This window comes from Clupea harengus, unplaced genomic scaffold (genome assembly GCF_900700415.2).
Source record: "Clupea harengus unplaced genomic scaffold, Ch_v2.0.2, whole genome shotgun sequence".
Classification (NCBI taxonomy): Eukaryota; Metazoa; Chordata; class Actinopteri; order Clupeiformes; family Clupeidae; genus Clupea; species Clupea harengus.
In genome coordinates, this window is record NW_024879695.1 from 12,361 (window position 1) to 33,716 (window position 21,356).

A 21,356-nucleotide genomic window follows, 5' to 3' on the forward strand; every position below is an offset into this window, starting at 1 on the left:
ATCGGATATCCTCAAAATAAACACATATACTGGCAGGTGTCACCATCCTGCCCAGGATCTCCTGATCCTGGTTCATGTGTTCCCTTTGTCCTGCCATGACGGGTGTTTCATGTGTTCCCTTTGTCCTGCTATGACGTGTTTCATGTTTGTTGTTTTGCCCAGTGTTGTGTTTTTGTTCCTGGTGTTTGCTTGGCCATGTGCTCCTTTGTTTACTTCCTGTCCTCCATGTGCTTTCGTTGTCCCTTGTGCCTTTGTTCACGCCCCTCACGTTACTGCCTCGTGTGTCTCGTTGTTCCCTGCCCACCTGTGCCTTGTGTCCTTGTCTCGTCCTGTGTATTTAAACCCTTGTGTTTCCTCATTTAGTCCTGTGTATTTAAACCCTTGTGTCAATGTCTGTGTCTGTGTTGCCGTTGCCCCACCGGAAAAGGAGGGACAGAGGAGAGCAGCATTTAACAGAGCAAGCACAAAAACACACGAATCAAATTACTCCAAAACAAGACTATAATGCTTGTGAGTCAAGTTTATTCACACGGATATTCACGCTACTTTGCAGTGCCCCACCTGACCTGCCCCTAATGTAGAAATGCCACTGGTACTACTACAGCCTATTCTTCCATGTGTTTTCCCCAAGCATTTCTACTTCATGCTGTACTGAAGCCATCTACACATTTCTGCACTTCTTTTTGTCAAATGGTAGTTCCCCATTTAAAAGTAAGTAATGTAGAGCGCTGCATGGCATTTTGTAATCCCATGAAAAATACTTCCAATAGACTGTGTCCACTAGGGGGCAGGCTAAACTAATATGCCACGTGAAGCCAATTTTACTTTCACGTTTTGGTCACGAAAGCGAAACCACTCCCCACAAACAGTCCAGAACACGGCCGGGCTGTGCCTCGAATGGGAAAGTGCGAAGTTAACAACTGCAATGGTAAGGCTTGTTGAGATCCTTATTTGTTTTGTTTCTCATTACGAATTCGATGCATACATTCTGTTGTTTTCAATCAAGATTGTGACTTTGGTTTATGGACGGTGTCTAGTTCGGTTTGTTAGCACCTCATAAGCAGCTGCATAGAATCTCAGTGGCCACACGTTGATTATACTAAAACACTTCGTTTGGGCAAAAAGCTTATGCATTGGGGGATTTATATATTTACATTTTTAAGTGGGAAAAATGTTCAATAACTTTACTGGAGTACAGTGTAGTCACCAAAATAACCGTCTTCTGGTGGTTCTGGAGTTGCTATATGTTCACGTCAACGATACACTGTGTAATACCCACCCCACTTAATGATTTACCTTGAGTTTTCTTTATGAGTGAGTTATCTCGGAACTTTTCTTTTGGATGCGCCCGTCTCAACTTTGTGCACGGTGCAGCGCTTGATTACTCTCCCCTCCTTCTGAGGGTGCAAGTCAAGTTCCACTCTGTTGCACAGCCTGTCTGATGTTTTGCTAGAACCACCTCTATTTTCAGGGCGAAAATACTCGGGCTTAGCTTTAAGCTATAGCCCCGAGTGATCAGACCTAACAATGCTCCTGGTTGTGCATGTGCTTGAAAGGTTCTCTCTCTCTTTTTCTTTCTCTTTCTCTTTCTCATTCTCTCTCTCTCTCTCTCTATATATATATATATAAATTTATATATATTAGTTATTATTATCATTATTATGTCCTAGCATGTTGTCTGTACAAAGATGGGGCAAATCCAAGTAAAGGACATTTACTCATTCAGCACAGACATTTAATCCAAAGTGACTTCCAGCACAGTAGTGATCGGTTGGGTTACAGGAACTTTAGTTTAGCTAAAGGAACTCTAATTGAACTACAGAAACACGGTACCGTGGCTAACAGGCCCTTATTCCAGCTGCTTTGGGGAACCCATGAGCTTTAGGGTCACATGATGTCAGGTCTGCACTGATGATGGCCTTTGTTTTGGGTGCAGAGTTGGCAGAAGAACACAACGCTGTGTGGGAGAGTCTCCAAGACAGGAGAGACCATCTACTCATGCAGGTCAGGAGGCAACATGGACGCAGGACTGTGCTCACGCACACACACACACACACACACACTCTATACTTATGTGCATGAGGTCCCATATTTGTCCGTTATTGAACTTCATAGGTCGCTTGATAACTTAATGCCCTACATTCACCTTTATGATGAAATAGTGTGTGTACGTGTGTAGGGGTGGGAAAAAAAATAGATTCTTCGATTTCTCTCGATTCTCTCTAGAACGATTCTGTCTCGATTCAGAAAAGTTCATAATCGTTTTTTTTTTTTTTTTTAACACATCCATTTTGTGTTGAAATGCAAGCTGCATCGATTATTGCATTGTTCATTGAAAGTCATAATTGTGACAAGGAAAAGCTTTTTCTCCAATAAAAAAATAGAGAAGGTAATTCATCTGTTGATTTTCTTTAATTATCAAACACAAAGTAGGAAGTGATTTGAGACTCTGAGTAGCAAACTCAAATGTTTTAAAAATCGGCATGCATCGATAATCGTTTTATCGGTTTAGAATTGATAATCGATAATCGGTTTTGAATCGATAATCGGTTTAGAATCGAATCGTTGACCACTGAATCGGAATCGAATCGTGAGGTGCCAAGAGATTCCCATCCCTATACGTGTGTGTGGTTCTAATAATTATATTGTGTGTGGTACTCCGGTATCCTGCTGTTCAACATTTCTTGTACCCAGTCGTGATCCCACCACCCGTGGCTGTGTGTTTTCACAGGGACTGTCGTTTGGACCCCGAGTGTGTGCTGTGTAAGGACTGTTTCCAGAACAGCACGCACAGAGGTCATGACTACAAGGTGTGTTTCCAGCGGATGATGCCTCGTAGTTCTGCTCTTCTTTAGCGCATGTTCTGTTTGGATAAACTTGGTTAACAGTGTGGGGAGATTTAGAGAATGTAAAAACATGTAAGAACATCACAGTGTGGGGAGATTTACAGAATTTAAAAACATGTAAGAACATCACAGTGTGGGGAGATTTAGAGAATGCTGCACCACCTCTAAAAGCATGTAAGAGCATCACAGTGTGGGGAGATTTAGAGAATGCTGCACGTCTGCCACCTGTTTACTGCACAAGAATGACTTAAATTTCACATTTACCAAATGTCTGTGCTTGTCGTTTGTGCCACAAAAAACTGACTGAAGTCAGCCTTGTTTTGTTTATTTACCAAATGTCTGTGCTTGCCCCCTCTCTGTCTCAGACACGCGTGTCGGGAGGTGGCACTGCCTGTAGCTGTGGGGATGTGGGGGGTTGGAGAGGCGCCCCCTACTGTTTCAAACACGCCCCTGACACCTCTGATCACACTGGCTGGGGGGAGAAGGAGGTGAGTTGGGCTTTTTCTGCTTGATGGAGTGTGTGTAGCTGTGGGGATGTGGGGGGATGGAGTAGCGCCCCCTAGCTGCTGGGGGGAGCAGGAGGTGAGCTGGGCTTTTTACGCTTGGTGGAGTGCCTTATGCTTCTGGCCACTGCCGTTGTCTCTTGCCTGTTTGGTAAACAGTTTAACTAATCAAATTAATGAGTCAATTAAACCTGCAGATGGGATAGCACTACATCAGACTGAACCTGAAATAAAATTAGCCAAGAGTAGTTGGAGGTTCCGTGTTCATTTTGAGTGTTTGAAATTATGTGTACAGGTGTTCCCTTTCAGTCAACTGCCTGATGAAGTAAAACAATAACTAATAACAAACACTCTCATCTGTACAGGACCCTCTACATAGACACTCCGAAACATCACTTAAAGGAGGTAAGCTGTAGTAAGGTTGTGTGGCAGAAGGGGAGGGGAAACAACAAGTGGTAAATGTGCATACATACACAGCATACATGTGGTAGATGTACATAATATATATATATATATATACAAACATCATCTGGTATATACATGATGCATACAAAAACAGCTTAGTGGGTATACAGTGTGCTCATAGGGTTACTGTTACAAGGGTAAGTAGTAGGGGTGGGGGAAAAAAATTGATTTTTCGATTTCTCTCGATTCTCTCTAGAACGATTCTGTCTCGATTCAGAAAAGTTCATAATCGATTTTTTTAATAAAATAAAAAAATAAAAAATTAATATTATTATTTTTTTTAATTAATATTATTTTTTTTTTTTTACACATTCATTTTGTGTTGAAATGCAAGCTGCATCGATTATTGCATTGTTCATAGAAAGTTGTAATTGTGACAAGGACACACTTTTTCTCTAATAAAAAAATAGATCTGTTGATTTTCTTTAATTATCAAACACAAAGTAGGAAGTGATTTGAGACTGAGTAGCAAACTCAAATGTTTTAAAAATCGAATCGTTGACCTCTGAATCGGAATCGAATCGAATCGTGAGGTGCCAAGAGATTCCCACCCCTAGTAAGTAGAGTAGCAACATAAAAACATGTCGGTGGTGGCAATTATATATATTGCATATAAATGCTAGTACAGAGTATGGGGTAGAATAAGTGTACGGCAGTACAGCGGTGATCGGTGCATGTGGGCTGAGGGTTTCTACAAGTAGATCGGGTGGAGAGACTACAGCAGCGTCCCACAGTGAAGATAGTCTAGACTGGGAGAGAAAGAAAGAGAGTGAGTGAGTTCAGTTCAGTTGTCAATATGCAGTGGTGGAGGAAGTACTGAAGTTTAGTACTTAAGTAAAAGTACAAGTACCCAGGAAAGTAAAAGTAAAAGTACTATATCAACAATCCTACTTAAGTAAAAGTAAAAAGTACTTACTTTTAAATGTACTTTAAGTATTAAAAGCAAAAGTACTCAATGGGTTGTCTCTCAATGTCTAGGCTGTGTCATTTTGATAAAGAAATAGCTACTGGTAATAAATGCCTCTACAGATGTCACTACTAGTAGTAATTATAAGCAACAACATTTGTTAATTGGAAAGGTTGGTGTACTTATTGTGCCCACCATCTGTAATACTGTTCACACTATATCTTACAATTCTGCGGATGACAAGTTATCTACCAGAGATTATTTGCAAAGTTAATACCAAATTAAGCCAAACCAATAAAGACACCATGTGATATCTTTACATCTTTTATTTAATTGTAAACGTGTAAAAAAGGGAAACATGGAACATGAAAAACAAATGTAATTGTAAAACTGGACAGAACAAGGCACGCTGGCTTGACATAGCTAACCTACCAGCTTTATCTTACCACTACGTTAAATATATAATGAAGATACAATCATGTTTTTTGATGCTATTGCTGTATGTCAACATGCATTTCGCTAGATAACATTATAATATCAAGTCAGTAAACAAATGAAATACATACATCAATATTCAAAAGTCAGGGACATTAACTTAGCATAGCAATCACTCTGCTTACCTCGATATGCTACTTTAAATTTGAGGGCGAATTATTGAAGGCTAGCAACTCCTTTTTTTGAGGGAGACAGGAAACACATTGAAACCTCCAGGAGTCATTCTTGGGGCCTTTGAACTCGAACATATCTTTTAAATAGTGCCAAGGGTGGCTCATATCAGAGGGCTCAGTTCAGGCCGACTCTGGATCCATGTTGAATAGGCAGTAGTCAGGCTGTCTGTTGAATGTTCAGGTATAACAGGCAAAGCTACCGCTAATGCTGCTGCCAAACGCGCACTCTGATATCATTGGATTTGATAGAGCCACCTGATTGGTTCAAACTTCCAAAACAGCAACGCAATCTATAGTTTTGTGTAGGCAACATTTTGGCGAAACTGTGTTCATAAAATGTAACGAGTAACAACACATATTGTAGAAATGTAGCCGAGTAAAAGTATAGATAATAGCTAAAAAATGTAATGGAGTAAAAGTAAAAAGTATGCACTAGTATTTTTACTTAAGTAAAGTACAGATACCTAAACATTTACTTAAGTACAGTAACAAAGTAAAAATACTTTGTTACATTCCACCACTGTCAATATGTGTAGATGAGGAGCAATGGGGATCATTTGGATCATGCTATAAGAGAAAGAAAAATGTTGTTAGTAGACATCAATTTGATAAATAGATAAGGAGATACATTTAGGTAAGTAATTAACAGTAGGTAATATGGCCACTTTATCAGTATCAATACAGGCATTAGCAATAGGATATAGAAGGATTAGAAGGATTTATTAGCATTTCATTTGGTTATGTTATGTAGTATGGATGTATGTATGGATTATAGTTAGGATGGCAGAGATGGCAGGATACACAGCATACACAGCTGAATAGGTCAAAGGTCAAAGCCACTGTGCCATTGGTCTGCATCGTCATCTGTCACCGTTAGCATCCGTTAGCATCCGTTAGCATCCGTTACCACTTGTGCAGCATAAATGAAGCGTAATGAAGTCTCCAAGGTCAGTGTTGTGCAATAGGCATATCACTATGATCACTACAGATGATCTAAATATGCGTTTTTTGGGCTTCTGTGTCACAAATAATAATAAAATAATAATAATAATACATTTTATTTAATGGCACCTTTCATGACGCTCAAGGTCACCTTGCTGGATGCTTTTACTATGTGGGTCCAGTTTTTCTCACTCCTGTTTTTGTTGTTTATATTTTTTATGTGATTTGGGACTCGTCTGTGTGTGTGTGTGTGTGTGTGTGTGATTCCAGGTACTGTTGCCATGAAGGCCCCGGTGTGTCTGATTGATAATGGGACAGACGGGCGCTTGCGTGTCCAGCAGGGGGCACTGAAGATCCTGGAGCAGATCCAGCAGCCGGTGGTGGTGGTGGCTGTAGTGGGGCTCTACCGCACGGGGAAGTCCTACCTCATGAACCGGCTGGCTGGGGCACAAACAGGTTAAAGTGTTGCAGTTTTTTTTAAAAGACTGCCTAATGCTTCTTCAGAAACTATCAATGTACCTGGATCTTGTCGTGGTAGCTGTTACCGTAGTAATTGTTACCTTGGTGATTGTGACCCTCTCAGGCTTTGCTTTGGGCAGCACCATCGAGTCCAAGACCAAGGGCATCTGGATGTGGTGTGTGCCTCACCCTAATAAAGCAGGTGGGCATGCATCACTCACGCATACAAACACACACACACACACACACACACACAGACACAGACAATGTGCGTGTGTGTGTGTTTATCCATCCATTCACACTCTTATGTCCCTCCTTTCATCAGGTCACACCCTGGTGCTGCTGGACACAGAGGGGCTGGGAGACGTGGAGAAGGTGAGGGCTGTGTGATGCATAGTCTGGAGCAAATATGGAATTGTGTGTGTGTGTGTGTAAGTGTGTGTGTGTGTGTGTGTGTGTGTGTGTGTGTGTGTGTGTGTGTGTGTGTGTGGGTGTTGTGTTGATTAATCCCTGTCCATGCTATATTGTTTATATAAGGTTGGCAATGACATTCTGTGTCCTTCATACGTTACACTGTGTTCCTATAGCTCAATGCTGGTGTAGTTCTGTGTGTCAACCTAAACAAAGATCAAACATTATTCCCAACAATCCATTTCTGTGGTTTCCAGGGCGATGAGAAACACGACACCTGGATCTTCTGTCTGGCTCTTCTACTCAGCAGCACTCTGGTCTACAACAGCTTGGGCACCATTGACAACATCGCCCTGGAGAAACTGCAGTATCCTTTCACATACAGACAGACACACACACAAACACAGATACACACACAGAAAAATTAACTTCATGTTTGAATATTGTGCCAATGAGAAACAGAACGTCTGCAAAAAAATCTCTCGAGGAGATGCACCTTTCCTGAACAGCTCCCCCTAAAGGTTTGTGGCTGAACTGACGGAGCACATCAAGGTGAAGTCCAGTGGGCATGACCGGAAGACAGAGCTGATGCTGGTCTTCCCCTCCTTCGTGTGGACGGTCAGAGACTTCTCTCTGGAGCTGGAGCTGAAGGGCAAACCCATCACTGCCGATGAGTACCTGGAGAACGCCCTGAAGCTGAAACCAGGTGAGAGACACACACACACACACACAAACACACATGCACGTGCTAAGACAAACACACACACTGCCCTGTCACCTCTCCTCATCATTAATGAGAATTGGTTGATTGTGTCTCTAGTCGAAACAGGCTCCTCCCCTGAAGTTAAAAAGCACAATAAGTTGCGGCAGAACCTGAGGGACTTCTTTGCTGTGCGGCGCTGCTTCGTGATGGAACGTCCAGCCAACAGCAAAGACATGAAACGCATGGAGCAGCTGAAGGACTCTGACCTGGAGTCCAGCTTTGTGCAGCAGGCAAAAGCGTTCTGCAGCTACATCCACCACAGCGCCCAGGTCAAGGCCATGAGAGGAGGCCGGGGGCTGAACGGCAGGAGTGAGTAGAACCTGTCACTACATGATACCTGATTCCAGCAGCCTTTGGGCTCTAAGGCAGAATTTGAGAGCTTCATTCCTGATTGTCCACATACCACAGGAGTTAATGGAGAAAGAGCTGTCACAAGGGACCAGTAGTCAGTAGAGATGCTGGTCTGGTCTAAGAACCAGTGGAAGGAAGAGATGCTCGTCTGGTCTAAAAGACCAGTAGTGAATAGGGATGCTGATCTCGGCAGAAGACCAGTAGACAGTATATAATTAATAAATGTTCTAGCGGATGTATTTCGCTGGTTTGAAGCTGACTAAATGGTCTGTAATGTCATCTCTGTTGACCTGCTGGTCTGTAATGTCATCTCTGTTGACCTGCTGATCTGTAATGGCGTCTCTGTTGACCTGCTGGTCTGTAATGGCATATCTGTTGTCCTGCAGTGCTGGGCAACCTGGCAGAGACGTATGTGGAGGCGATCCGCAGTGGGAAGGTGCCGTGTCTGGAGAGTGCTGTGGAGTCGCTGGCGTCGATCCAGAACGGCCGGGCCATCACAGAGGCTCTGAAGTTCTACCGGGCGGAGATGGAGCGCAAAGTGAAGTTCCCCACAGAGACTCAGGAGGCGCTGTCTATGATTCACACTGCTGCAGAGAAACTGGCCATCAGCATTTTCATCAATGAATCATTCAATGACCAGGACCACAAACACCAGCAGCAGCTTGTGGTACCATCAGTTTCAAACACACTCACATCTCACGCACACACACACTCACATCTCACGCACACACACACACACACACACACACACACACACACACACACACACACACACACACACATCTCACTCAACAAACTCAGGCAGAGCATGCTACAGCAGTTGTTGGACAAACCTCTGGGAAGGTTTTGTCAAAAGTTAAATGTTTTGTATTCTGACATAGAAAGAGTAGATAAAAAGATTATTGCCATGCATCTTGTCAAGGTCAAATAAACAGCGTATGCTGTTTGGATCTGAAAAATATCTAAATTAGGAATTTTATTAATGACTTTAATGCCCTGGTACATTCTTGTCCCTCTTTCCACAGACAGACATGGCGAAAGAGTATGGGGAGTTGTGTAAGAAGAATGTAAAAGTGTCTCGTAAAGGGTGCTGGTTAGTCATCTCCCAGGCGTTTGCCTCTCTGGATAAAGCCTTGACCAACGGCTCCTACATGAGGTCTGGGGGCTATGAAGACTTCCGCTCTGCACTCAACAGAGGAGCTCAACTCTACAGATCAGGAAAACGCAAGGGAGTCATGGTGAGTTCGACTGAGTGTGTTTGTGCGTGTGTGTTGCAAGAAACTAACTGAGCTCTTCAGATTATCATAGCAACAAAGGAATCATGGTTATTACAAGTTTTATTATGTATCTCTGTGTGTATTCGTGTGTGTGTGTGTGTGTGTGTGTGTGTGTGTGTGTGTGTGTGTGTATGTGTAGTAGGTAGGTAGTCTTGCTGTTTGGCGTAGGAGATGTTTCTTGTACCCATGAGTCACTAAGCTGTATTCAACCTCTGAGAAATGTTTTAATCCTTTCTGTACAGAATATGATTGGTGGATTCAAATAAATAATTTCAATGTATATGTGTGTGTGTGTGTTGTCAGAGTGAGGAGGTTCTGACAGAGTATCTGGAAGAGAAGAACGTAGTTGGGAAGAGCATCCGTGCTGCTGACCGCTCTCTAACTGAAGCCCAAAAGAAGATGGAAGGTGAGGGGGACGTTTTAAACAGACAGGATTTAAATTTTTTTTAAATGTTTTACAGTGAAAGACTCGATTTGATCCTAAATAGTCTGACCTGCCAATTTTGTCCGGTTCTAATTTCCTTTCTTTCTAGGAGCTATAATTGACAGCATACACAAACATGTTTTGTACTCAGCTGTACGTATCCTCCCCCCTGGAGGTGCTCATTAGACGAGCGTAGCATCCGGGGGGTAACATTTGCCCTTTAAGTAAGTGGGAGCAGAACCAGCAGTCACTCTGTAAGCAAGCATAAGTGACTTGAACTTAATGCGAGCAGCTACAGGCAGCCAGTGGAGCTCAATAAGTAGCAGGGTGACGTGTGCCCTGTTCGGTTGGTTGAACACCAGATGCACCGCCACTGTCTGGACCACCAGGGTTTGTACCAGCAGCTGGGTGGCATACTGGGTTAGGTACGGCCTGATTTTGCGAATGTTGAATAGCGTGAAGCGGCATGAACTGAAAACCGAGGCAATGTGGTCTGTGAATGTTAGTTGGTCATCCATAATGACACCTACGTAGATTTCTTGCTGCTTTGGAAGGAGCAAGAGATAAGGAGTCAATTTTGATATCGATGTTGCGTTGTATGGCCTGTTTGGCTGGGAATACCAACAGTTCCGTTTAAGCCAAATTAAGTTGAAGATGGTGATTCTTCATCCATGTTGATATACCGTATCAGAGAGACAATCCAAGATCCGTGCCGAGACAGTGGTCTCGTCAGGCGGGAAAGACAGATACAGTTGGGTATCATCTGCATAGCAGTGATATGATAGGACCCAACGAGGTGCTGAGGTGAGTACCACCTGGTGAGTACATGGCAAAGAGAAGTGGTCCCAACACCGAGCCTTGGGGCACCCCTGTGGTGAGGTGGTGAGGTAAAGACAGCTGACCATGCCATGTCCTCATTTAATATAACATCCTAAAACTTGAACTGTTAGAGAAAAATTAGGGAGCTGGCTACTCACGATAAGACCCAAGCTTGTGTTGGTCCTGAAAGTGTGACTGTCTGAGCTGTGGTAAGCTGGTTCTCTTGCGGCCTTTCAGTGGTCATGGAACATCACTACATACACGACCGAAATAGCATCAATTTCACGTCACCTACATACACCACAGGGTAAGTTACACGCAGGTCTTTGCTGGATGAATTATAGCTTAAACTCCTAGACCGATAGTTCTACATATTGTGATTGGTCAGGCTTTTTGTATCCCTGTGTTCGTTTTAGTGTTCAGTCAACCTGTTGATATTTTTGCTGTTCTTGACCCAAGCTTGTTTTCTGGATCTGTTAAATTGTGCCCTTTGGAAACTTCTGCCTGGATCTCCTGCCCTTTTGTTATTGTTGGTGAATCTCATTTAAGGCATATGACTGGTATTAAAGGCAGCATTAACACTTACGTACATGCTGTGTTATTTTGCCTCACAACATCCTGGAAGACGTCATATCCTAGCATAAGTTGCCAGGAAAGTTAAGGACAAAACAGCCCTATGATACAATTAACAGTAATTCCCATCACATGATGAAGCTGTGACTGATATTATTACGATATTATTATTATAAATATTATGAGAACCGTCATGACAATATCTATGGATTTTACTAAATGGTTCAAGGTGTTCAGGAGATACCTACCAGCCTTGTATGTGAATGGATTTAGCCAACTGAAGTCACATATTTCTCTCTCTCTCTCTCTCTCTCTCTCTCTCTCTCTCTGTCTCTCTCTCTTAGAGGACAAGGTAAGGCGGGAGGAAGCCGAGCAGCAGCAGAAACTTCTGGTACAGCGTACCAACCTCCAGCAGCAAGCCATTCGTGACCTGGAGAGAAGCAATAAGGAGAATATCAGGCAGTTGGAGGTGAAGATGGAGGGGGAAAGAGTGAGAGCCCAGGCAGAGCTGGAGCGGGTTGTAACCGCTAAACTCAAGGTAGGTCTGAGGGAATGCTAATCATAGCTACATTGAAGGTAACTGGGAACCAGATTTGAGGGAATGCTAACAGCTAAACTGAAGATAACTCAAACAAAAGGGCAGGTCTGAGGAAATGCTAATAGTAGCTACATTGAAGGTAACGCATCCATGGTAACAGATTTGGGCTAAACTCAAGGTAACTGAGCCAAATGAGCTCAGTTAATGATGACGTCTAAAACATTTATCCAAAGAACACACCTGAGAAAATGCTTCTATGATTTCTATTGGAGGTGTGTTGTGTATAGTATTGTATGTTTTAAAGGCACAGTGTGTAGTTTTTAGTGGCATTTATTTGTAGAAATGGAATAAAGTATTCTTAATTATGTTTTAAATGGTGCGCAATTATCTGTAACTACGAATTGTTGTGTTTTGTTAGCTTAGAATGAGCCCTTGGTATTTACATAGGGAGTGGTTCCAGTTCTACGGAGTACACAGTAGCCCAGAGTGGGCAAACCAAAACACTGGCTTGAGATGGGGCTTTTTGTGTTTTTATAGCATTTGATGGCCACTGTAAGACTTGCCCACTCTTGTAGAGGGAAGGCTATTCAGCTTGTTGCAATTCAGCAAACTAAACACTAGATGCCATTTAAGTGTGTGGTGTTTGAGATCAGTGTGTTATGTTTAGAGACGTGTGTTTGGTTTGATACGTTTTTCCATCTTGTGTGTGTTGTTTCAGGAGCAGCGGGAACTACTGGAGTGTGGCTATAAGAGGCGTGCTCAGGACATGGAGGAGGACATCAGAAAGCTCAAGAGTGATCAGAAGGAAGCGCAGGAGAAGAAGGAGAGCCCGTCCTTCTGGGGAAAGGTGGGCTCTGGCCTGGCGACAGCGGGAAGAACAGTCTCTGGCTGGTTTGGCTTCTAGCACTGGGCCAGAGGAAAGGTGGTCCTGGCTGGAGAAGATGATCTTGATTGTAGGGAAATGCAGGTAGTAAAACATGCATAACCAGAGATGAATTAGATGGGTAAAGATGCATAACCAGAGATGAATTAGATGGGTAAAGGTGCATAACCAGAGATTAATTAGATGGGTAAAAATGCATATCCAGAGATGAATTAGATGGGTAAAGGCTCATAACCAGAGATGAACTAGATGGGTAAAGAGCGTTTTCTTGCCCAGCCTGCAGTGATTACTGAGGGATTACAAATGTAAAGGCTCTTGTATGCAGGGCCATATTACCCATAATTCAAACTTTACCTCTTATACACTCCTATATAGTATTGTAATATGTTTTTGACATTTAGTATTTGGTTTCCCATACCTCTTACCTCGTCTGATTGTTGAAGTTGTATTATTTATTCTTATTCCACACGTTTACTTCCAACAACTAAAGTCAAACTAATCATGTAGTCCATAGCCACTAGCTAGTTAGCTCATGTTAGCAGACATTAGCCATGTTGAATGTGAGTTCACTGAAAGTCCTCACAAAAACAAATATTTCCACTGGACACATACATTGACTATTATCAGTGTTAAATTTTACATCATGAAATAATGCCACCCTCCGTTATTAATATGGGTGTTATAAATATTTTTATTTTAATGTAGACATCATTGGTTGATTACATATCTCTTATATCTAAATACCAGTTACACACTATGAATTGTGCCTGAACTGTAAAAATGATTTAAAAATAAACTTTGCTCCCTCATGTTGGTTTCCTCCAGTTTCATCTTAACTCTCTCCAGCTCTTCTCCATAAAAGTGTTCAGCATTGACACAGGTCTCCAACAGCTCCTGGATTAAATTGATGACATCAGAATATTTATTTTCAACTCTGCCAGTTTGCCAGTGAAAGGAATTGTTTCTATATCCCAAATGTATCGGAGACTCAGTCAGATTGTGATGAAAAACCTAAGTCCAGGTTTATTCTTTCAGTGGCGCGCACCAGAGGAGGAAAGAGAGTTAGATTTCACTGAGTGTGTGTTCCACCTAAATCTCTTTCACTGAGTGTCTTTTGGGAAAGCACAGAATTTAAGCTGTGTGCATGCCAGGGGGGGTGGATCCCTAAATGCTAATTATTATGTCTCTAGTCAGGGGGGGAAGCTGTGAGGGCTTCTCACACCTCATGTAGGCCAGGAACAGAATACACATGAGAAGTTTTTACAACTCACGAAATCCAAAGAACACTAAAATGACCACTAGGTCAGATATATTGAATTATTGACTATGGAATATATTTATTAAACTAACTATCAAATGTCGGTCCCTTCACCAGTGTCACAGTGTCTGCAATGGTGCGGATGTTTTCCAGTTGATTAGGCAAGAGAGTTTCAATAACTTCATCATTGCCCTGGAAAAGGATCTTGACTGCTGCCTTCATGTAATCAGGTACTGTGTAATCAGGCCATGTGAATGCAGATCTGGTTCATGTTCTTGTGGGCCTCGTTGAATGCCTGCCAGCTTGAGTTACAGAATTGCATAAGTAAGGCCCGTAAGCAGTCTGGGTACTTGATGTACTTGAAGCGGGTTGGTGGTGGGTTCTTGTTGATGATGTCATCACATGAGATGAAGACGAGCTCCCCCATGATGGCAAATAGATGGTGTGGTGGAGAGATCTTCGCAATATTTCTGTCCATTGCTTTCTGCAGTCTGATAAAAGAAAATTACAATTTCAGTGAATGTCAGGAGCTATTGGACAATTTGACACATCATACTTCTTCTTATGAAAGGAACGACTACTTTTACTTGAGTACAGCTTTTGCTTTACTTACCCACCTCTGCATAAGGGTTACTGTGCTCCTGTTTTGTGTATCTACAACTGCTTGATATTAGTAACTGACCAAGCTTTTTGAATGACTGTCTGTTACGCCCCCTGGTGGTTCGGAGTAGAAGCTTTTTGAATGACAGTGTCACACCGGCACTGAGCCCTACTCCTGCCACGCCCCCTCCTTATTCAACTCACCTGCCTCTGTCACATTCCCAGTCCCCGAATTATAATCAGGCACACCTGTCACTCCCTCCACCACACTATTTAAACTCCTCACTCCCCTCACTTGTTGTCTGGCCTCATCCTGTATGGACTGGAGAAGTCTGTTTCTAGCCTGAAGTCCGTGACAGACAGTTGGCATGGTTGAAAACTGACCCTATAGTTAGTAGATAGTGATTTCAAAATATGAAAATTAAGCAATTGTAAAAAATCTGCAAAGGGAACGGCATTTTCCATGTGCATTTTGCACAAGATTACAGACGAATTGAGTGGGACAAAGACTTGTATCTGATGTCATTTTGAAGGGGACCACTCAAAGAACGTATTATAATAGGTTTAACACATGGAGATGAGCGTAGCTGCCATGGCAACTGTGCAACAGTACTGGGTGCATGCCTTCCTTGTGCCAGACTGACATGGACCTTAGTTAGTAGATAGTGAGCCCTATTTTCAGAAAATGGTTCTAAGTAATCTACAACAGGCCACATATCTCAGGGACAGTCAGCTTGATCAAAGGTCTCAAACCCATTCTAATAGTACTGCAATCCTTCATATCTCAATGCGCGTCTTATCTACAGCACATGGTGTGTTTTTATTGGGGTTGAACTGGGCAGCCTCAGGTTTATGGGTGGGTGGCATGACAAGGCTTTACAGGAAAGGGGGAGAGGCAGCACTGCTTTCACATGCTGGGGAGATATTAAAAAGTTAAACTGCTTAAGCAATGTCTATGAAGTTATGGAAATAAATAATAATGTTCATATTGCACAGCTTTTAAGTGTTGTACGCGCCAAAATTTTCGCGCAGAAAATTGAGAAATAGACTGGCTTCTATTTTTATTATTTTCCGCGAGGTTTGCGTGGGCCTTTTTACATAGAGTATGGTAATAAATCTATGAAATGTAATGAAAATTAGTATATATTTTGCTGTGAATAATGAGGGAAGCAATAAATCTGATTATTTCCCAAACCCTCGAGAGCTGTTACTATGGAGATTTAACGGTTTTAACGATTTAAACGTTACTTTTCGGTTTGAAGATAATAAAGTGTAGATAAGATCGATAGTATAAGTAGACAGTGTAAGTAGATAGACAGCAGGTAAGATAGTTGACAGTGTTCAAGAATGGATGACTTTATATTAATTAATAAAATTGAAAAACGAGGACAGCTTTACGACCACAGTGACCCAAAATATAAGGACAAACGTCAAAGAGATGCCGGATGGAGGGCTGTTTCGGAGGCAGTTGGGATATGGGGCGCCGTTTGTAAAATGTTGCACGTTCTAAAACCCTGCTCAGTTTTAGTACATTTAGCATTATCATATGGGGAAAAAAGCACAACAATATTCAAATGTCACTTTTTCAAACATTTAGAGAGATATTCATGTAAGGATAATGTTTGGCAGTAACACAAAGTTGTTGAATAATATAAATGTTTCATCTAAATGTAAATGTTAAGTATAAATGTAAATGTTAAATATAAACGTAAATGTTCAATGTTATATATAAATGTTAAATGTTAAATGTTAAATGTAAATGTAAATGCTAAATGTAAATGTTAAATATAAATGTTAAATGTAAATGTTAAATGTAAATGTTAAATCTACATGTCAGATTTGAAGACCGAACCTTACAATATTTACGGTAATTGGCTTTCATAGTTTTCACGTCACGTCAGAATTACCAGCTTGCGGGCAAGAAATACACTCCACAGCTGTCTACCACTGGAATTCATACTGGAACTGACCATCTTTCATTCAAGCTTATTAAATATATCCGCTTTAAAATTGTCTGACATAGGTAGTAAAATGCCAGACAGTTGTTGCTCGGTTGGCTGTTCAAATCATAGATATATATAAAGGCCTTTATATATATCTATGGTTCAAATCGGCGAGGAGACAAGCCCGGCTGTTTCCAGCTGATTGTAGACGTCTTCTGGGTCAACTTTTCTCAGGCGGGCAGTAAAGTAGCCTTCTTTTTGGAGCTTGCAATAAAAGCATTAACCCTGTTTTGGTCGCCTCATTCATCATAATAACTACCTAAAACGGGAATAGATCAAGAAATAAAGTCAAGAAACAAAGCATCAACACGATTCAAATTGGATTACCCGGTTTCTGCTCTGAGATTGCGACAAGTACCTAAGCAACTAGGCTAGGCTACTGTATTTTGTCATCCAACTGGTAATACTACAATGCCAGTAGAAAATACTTGGGAAGATAATTTCAGTTGTCATTCGCCAGACCAGGTGGTTGTACTTGTGTTAACCAGGAAATTGTGTAAAATGATAAAGAACAGTGTTGGGTAGGCTAAAGGTTGCTAGCTAACAGCATGTAGCTCGCTAGCTGGTAGCTAGCTATTAAATGGCAATCATCTTTGCTCTGATAACGAAGATGTTTATTAGTTTTCACCTTCCAGACGACATCATTATTAACCCATCCCCTTCTGAAAATTAAATTACTATCTGTGCTTTTGGTAGGCTTTCAGTTTTTGAGGTGTGTAGGGGGACGGATTTTCTATTAGATATATGTAAATATCTCCAAACTGGAGCTCAGGCAGGGACTTCTACGACGTTTTAGAAATACAAATATCAGCGGGTGCAGTAAAGGGATCACAGGTTCCCAAAATGTAATTTTTTTCTAGATATCTCTGTCTGGCTATTGTGGTATGATCTGTGTTTGATGGCGATCGTAATTGAGTAGGTTGCACTGCTCGACGATGTCCACTGTTGGTCGACACATTTTGCCCGCAAGGTATCCCTGGTAGTGTTACTGAAAGCTATGAATTACCGTAAATATTCTAATGTTCTGTCGTCAAGTCTGACATGTAGATTGAACATTTACATTTAACATTTACATTTAGCATTTGATATTTGTATTTACATTTAACATTTACATTTAACACTTATATTTAACATTTATATATATAACATCGAACATTTACGTTTATATTTAACATTTACATTTACATTTATATTTAACATTTAACATTAACATTTAGATGAAATATTTATATTATTTAACAACTTTGTGTTACTGCCAAAAAATATCCTTGGAAAAGTTATCGCATGAATTTACATGAATTTCTCTCTAAATGCTTGAAAAAGTGACATTCGAATATTGTCGTGCTTTTTGTTCCATATGAAAATGCTAAATGTAGCAAAACTGAGCAGGATTTTCGAACGTGCAACATTTTACAAACGGCGCCCCATATTGGGATAACTGGTGAGTAACTTCTATAAGCAGCTATTGAACTGGCCAATAGTGGACTTTAATCAAATCATTATGAGTAGCATTACTTTAAAATTGTGTTACTTAGTCTAGTGCTTTTTCTGAGAATGTATTTTTAAGTGGAAACAGATATTAAAATGAATCACGTTGTCAACAAGAAAGCTTTAATGAAAATACATTCAAAACCAAAAATGTCTAGAGAGAGACAGGGAAACAGACAGAGAGAGAGAGAGGCAGGGAAACAGACAGAGAGAGAGAGAGGCAGGGAAACAGACAGAGAGAGAGAGAAAGAGAGAGAGAGGCAGGGAAACAGACAGAGAGAGAGAGGGGGAAACAGACAGAGAAAGAGAGGGGGGGGGGGCACGATAGACAGAGAGAGAGAGATTGCTCAGTCTATAGTCAATATATATTTACAAAAAAATATATGTACAATGTTCATCATTTAATCCAAACTTATTAAACAAAATGATTTACACTATTATGTACACTATTATTTACACATTATGTACACTTCCTTCTGGGGAGTTAAAGAAATCACAGAGCAACTCCCGAGTCTGAGGGGCTTCCCTGGGTCCTCTATTGCCACCCATGTGTCTGACACTACTATTTTACTACTACTATTTTCTCCGTCCCTTTGACCCTCTATCAGCTCTCTGTCCCTAGGGTTAAGTAAATAATTGTGGAGCACACCCCTGCCAGAGTGAAAAGGGCTATACAACCTAAAAAAAGGCATTAACATATCAAACATAAATCAAAAATAAAATAAAATAAATCAAATCAAATTAAATTAAATTAAATTAAATTAAATTACATACATCGACACAATGTGCTTTGAGTGCAGGGAAGTGAATAGGAATCAGACATACAACAAAAATAAGAATAGGAATAGGAATCAAACAAACAACAAAATAAAAATAAAAACACTCCAGCCTCCTCGCGTTCTCTCCTCCCCGACTGTCTCCAGCCAGACCATCCAGTTAGGAGTTGGGGGGCTCCTCCTCCCGCTCTGCCGGTAGTCCACCACAAGCTCCTTGGTCTCTCCGACGTTGAGCTGGAGGCGATCGGTGCCACGGTGCTGCCCCACAAAACTCTCCACCAGAGCTCTGCACTCCGCCTCGCTGTCTTCCCCGATGCAGCCGACGATGGAGAACGATGGAGTTCCCTGGGGGACGCCGGTGCTGCTCACCAGCACATTCGACAGGTCGGCCCGCAGTCCCAGGCACTCTGGTCAGCCGGCGAGGCAGTCCAGGCCACCAGGCCATGGTCCACCCGCTCGCGGCGGCACCATGGCAACCAATTAAGTTATTTTTAAATAATGCAGGTTGTGTCCTTAGTTCTGGCCGTTCTCAAAATGATGTCCACCTGACCAAGCAAGACTATGAAAACTCCTTTTTAACAGGAGAGCTGTTTTGGTTTTTCTTTTTTAGCAGGAGAGGTGGGGGTTTTTTTGCAGGAAAGCTGCTAAAACAGGCTACGCAAACAGACTGCCACTCGCTGCGCCATGACAACTAATTCAGTTATTAAATGCCGGTCGTGTCCGTTGCTCCTGCTGGTCTCAAAAGTCACGTCCAACTGGCCAAGCAAGACCACGGAAAAAGTATCCACAATTAGGTAGAGCAGCGCACTACCCCAATACAAACAACTAAGAAAAGTATACAAATTAAAGTCGCAAAAAGGGGGGGGAGGGGGGGGGGGAAGTAGATAAATGGAGCGCTGCTAAGACAGGCTGCCACTCGAGCCGGCGTCACGTCACAAACCCGTCATTCAGTCTAATCTCTCTTCACTCCATTTTTCTCTCCTTCTTTCATTATTTCCCCTCTTCACTCACTTTCTCTCATTGTCCATAGCCACTTTTGTGGTAAACCTCCTAATATAAGAGCCCTGTGACGTTGTTTTGCTAGGAGAATGAACCAATGGCGGTTATTTTATTAGGAGGTTTACCTAGGGTGACCAGATTTGAGTTTGTGAAAAAGAGGACACTTCGTCGCGGGGGGGGGGGGGGGGGGGTAGTGTATAGCATGGCGCACCATGACCATGTGAATGCATACAAATGTCACAAATGAAACGACAAAAATTACACAAATGACTATATGAACCTCTATTTATTGAACTTTAACAAAACTGCAAAGTGCAAATGTAAAAAAAATATTTTTTGTGGCATTTAGTCCAGCGCTTCTTTAATGTGTCTTGTCCATATATTGAAGCAATAATGATAACAAATAAAAAATTCTAAATAATAAATACTTTATATAGCCACATATTAAAATAAGAAAATGAAGACACTTTTCAGTCCTCATATATTAAAGCAATAATAATAACAAATACAACATTCTAAATAATAAATAATACATTCTTTATATGGCCACATATTGAAATAAGAAAATGAAGACACTTTTCAGTCCTCATGTGGTTGGGCATATTTCTCTGAAGACTGAATCTTTCCCATGAGTCGGCGATTACCTATCAAATAGGTATGAAAGTCCTTGCAGGTCATGTGTTTGAAATTGTAGCCTACTGGGTGCACAGAATCCCCTTCAGCACTTGAGATTTTTTGAGCTGTCACCGAATCTGGGAAAATCTTTCTTAGCAAACCAGATGTGCAGTCCATTGATCTGTAGCTGTTGTGATGCTTTATTGTATGAAAAGCAAGGGTACCCTCTGCAGCCGTAACAGAAGTGTCTGTTTTACTCACAAAAAAGTCTGTCACTTTACTCGATGAGCTCTCTCCTCTTGCTGCAGTTTTGTGTTTTGCAGAGTGCACGTGAGCTTCCAAATCGCTGCCACCTTTATTTGCCACCGACACGTAAGTGCCTGCTCTGCATGTCATGCACTCAGCTTCCGAAGCATCACGGCCGAGGCGAAAACATGGGTATTTTTTTTGAGTTCGTCCGTGAACTTACATTTACGTTTCGGCATGGCTGCAGATGTCATGTGCTGTAAACCATGCAACTAGTGGAGGCGGCAAGGTGCTCAGTGTTGCCAGATTGGAAATGGTGAAGTATTGTACCAAAGGCTCAAAATGGTCGTATTTGGAGGATAATTATCGTGTATCTGGCAACACTGAGATCGGTCGACCAATGTTCTCTCTACAGTCAGAGCTCGCGCAAGAAGGTGGAACGTAAGGGAGATACCATTTCCAAAACTTGTAAGGGCGTAATAACTAGTTTGTGAACCCAGAGAAACACAAATATCCGACGAAGCAAAATCCCGGACGTTTTT

General features: G+C 41.7%; 1 protein-coding gene across 1 annotated transcript in view; it reads left to right on the forward strand.

Moving 5' to 3' along the window:
* The first annotated feature begins 846 nt into the window (after positions 1-846).
* Positions 847-21,356, forward strand: part of LOC122129905 — a 41,522-nt gene continuing 21,012 nt past the window's right edge. The window contains exons 1-14 of the mRNA XM_042704632.1: positions 847-928; positions 1,937-2,004; positions 2,732-2,810; positions 3,212-3,334; positions 3,715-3,754; positions 6,602-6,787; positions 6,915-6,992; positions 7,116-7,165; positions 7,459-7,568; positions 7,723-7,907; positions 8,022-8,273; positions 8,702-8,982; positions 9,341-9,553; positions 9,896-9,998. Of these exons, the coding sequence (XP_042560566.1) occupies positions 926-928; positions 1,937-2,004; positions 2,732-2,810; positions 3,212-3,334; positions 3,715-3,754; positions 6,602-6,787; positions 6,915-6,992; positions 7,116-7,165; positions 7,459-7,568; positions 7,723-7,907; positions 8,022-8,273; positions 8,702-8,982; positions 9,341-9,553; positions 9,896-9,998 (1,771 nt within the window). The 5' untranslated portion in view covers positions 847-925. The remainder of the gene's footprint in view (positions 929-1,936; positions 2,005-2,731; positions 2,811-3,211; positions 3,335-3,714; positions 3,755-6,601; positions 6,788-6,914; positions 6,993-7,115; positions 7,166-7,458; positions 7,569-7,722; positions 7,908-8,021; positions 8,274-8,701; positions 8,983-9,340; positions 9,554-9,895; positions 9,999-21,356) is intronic.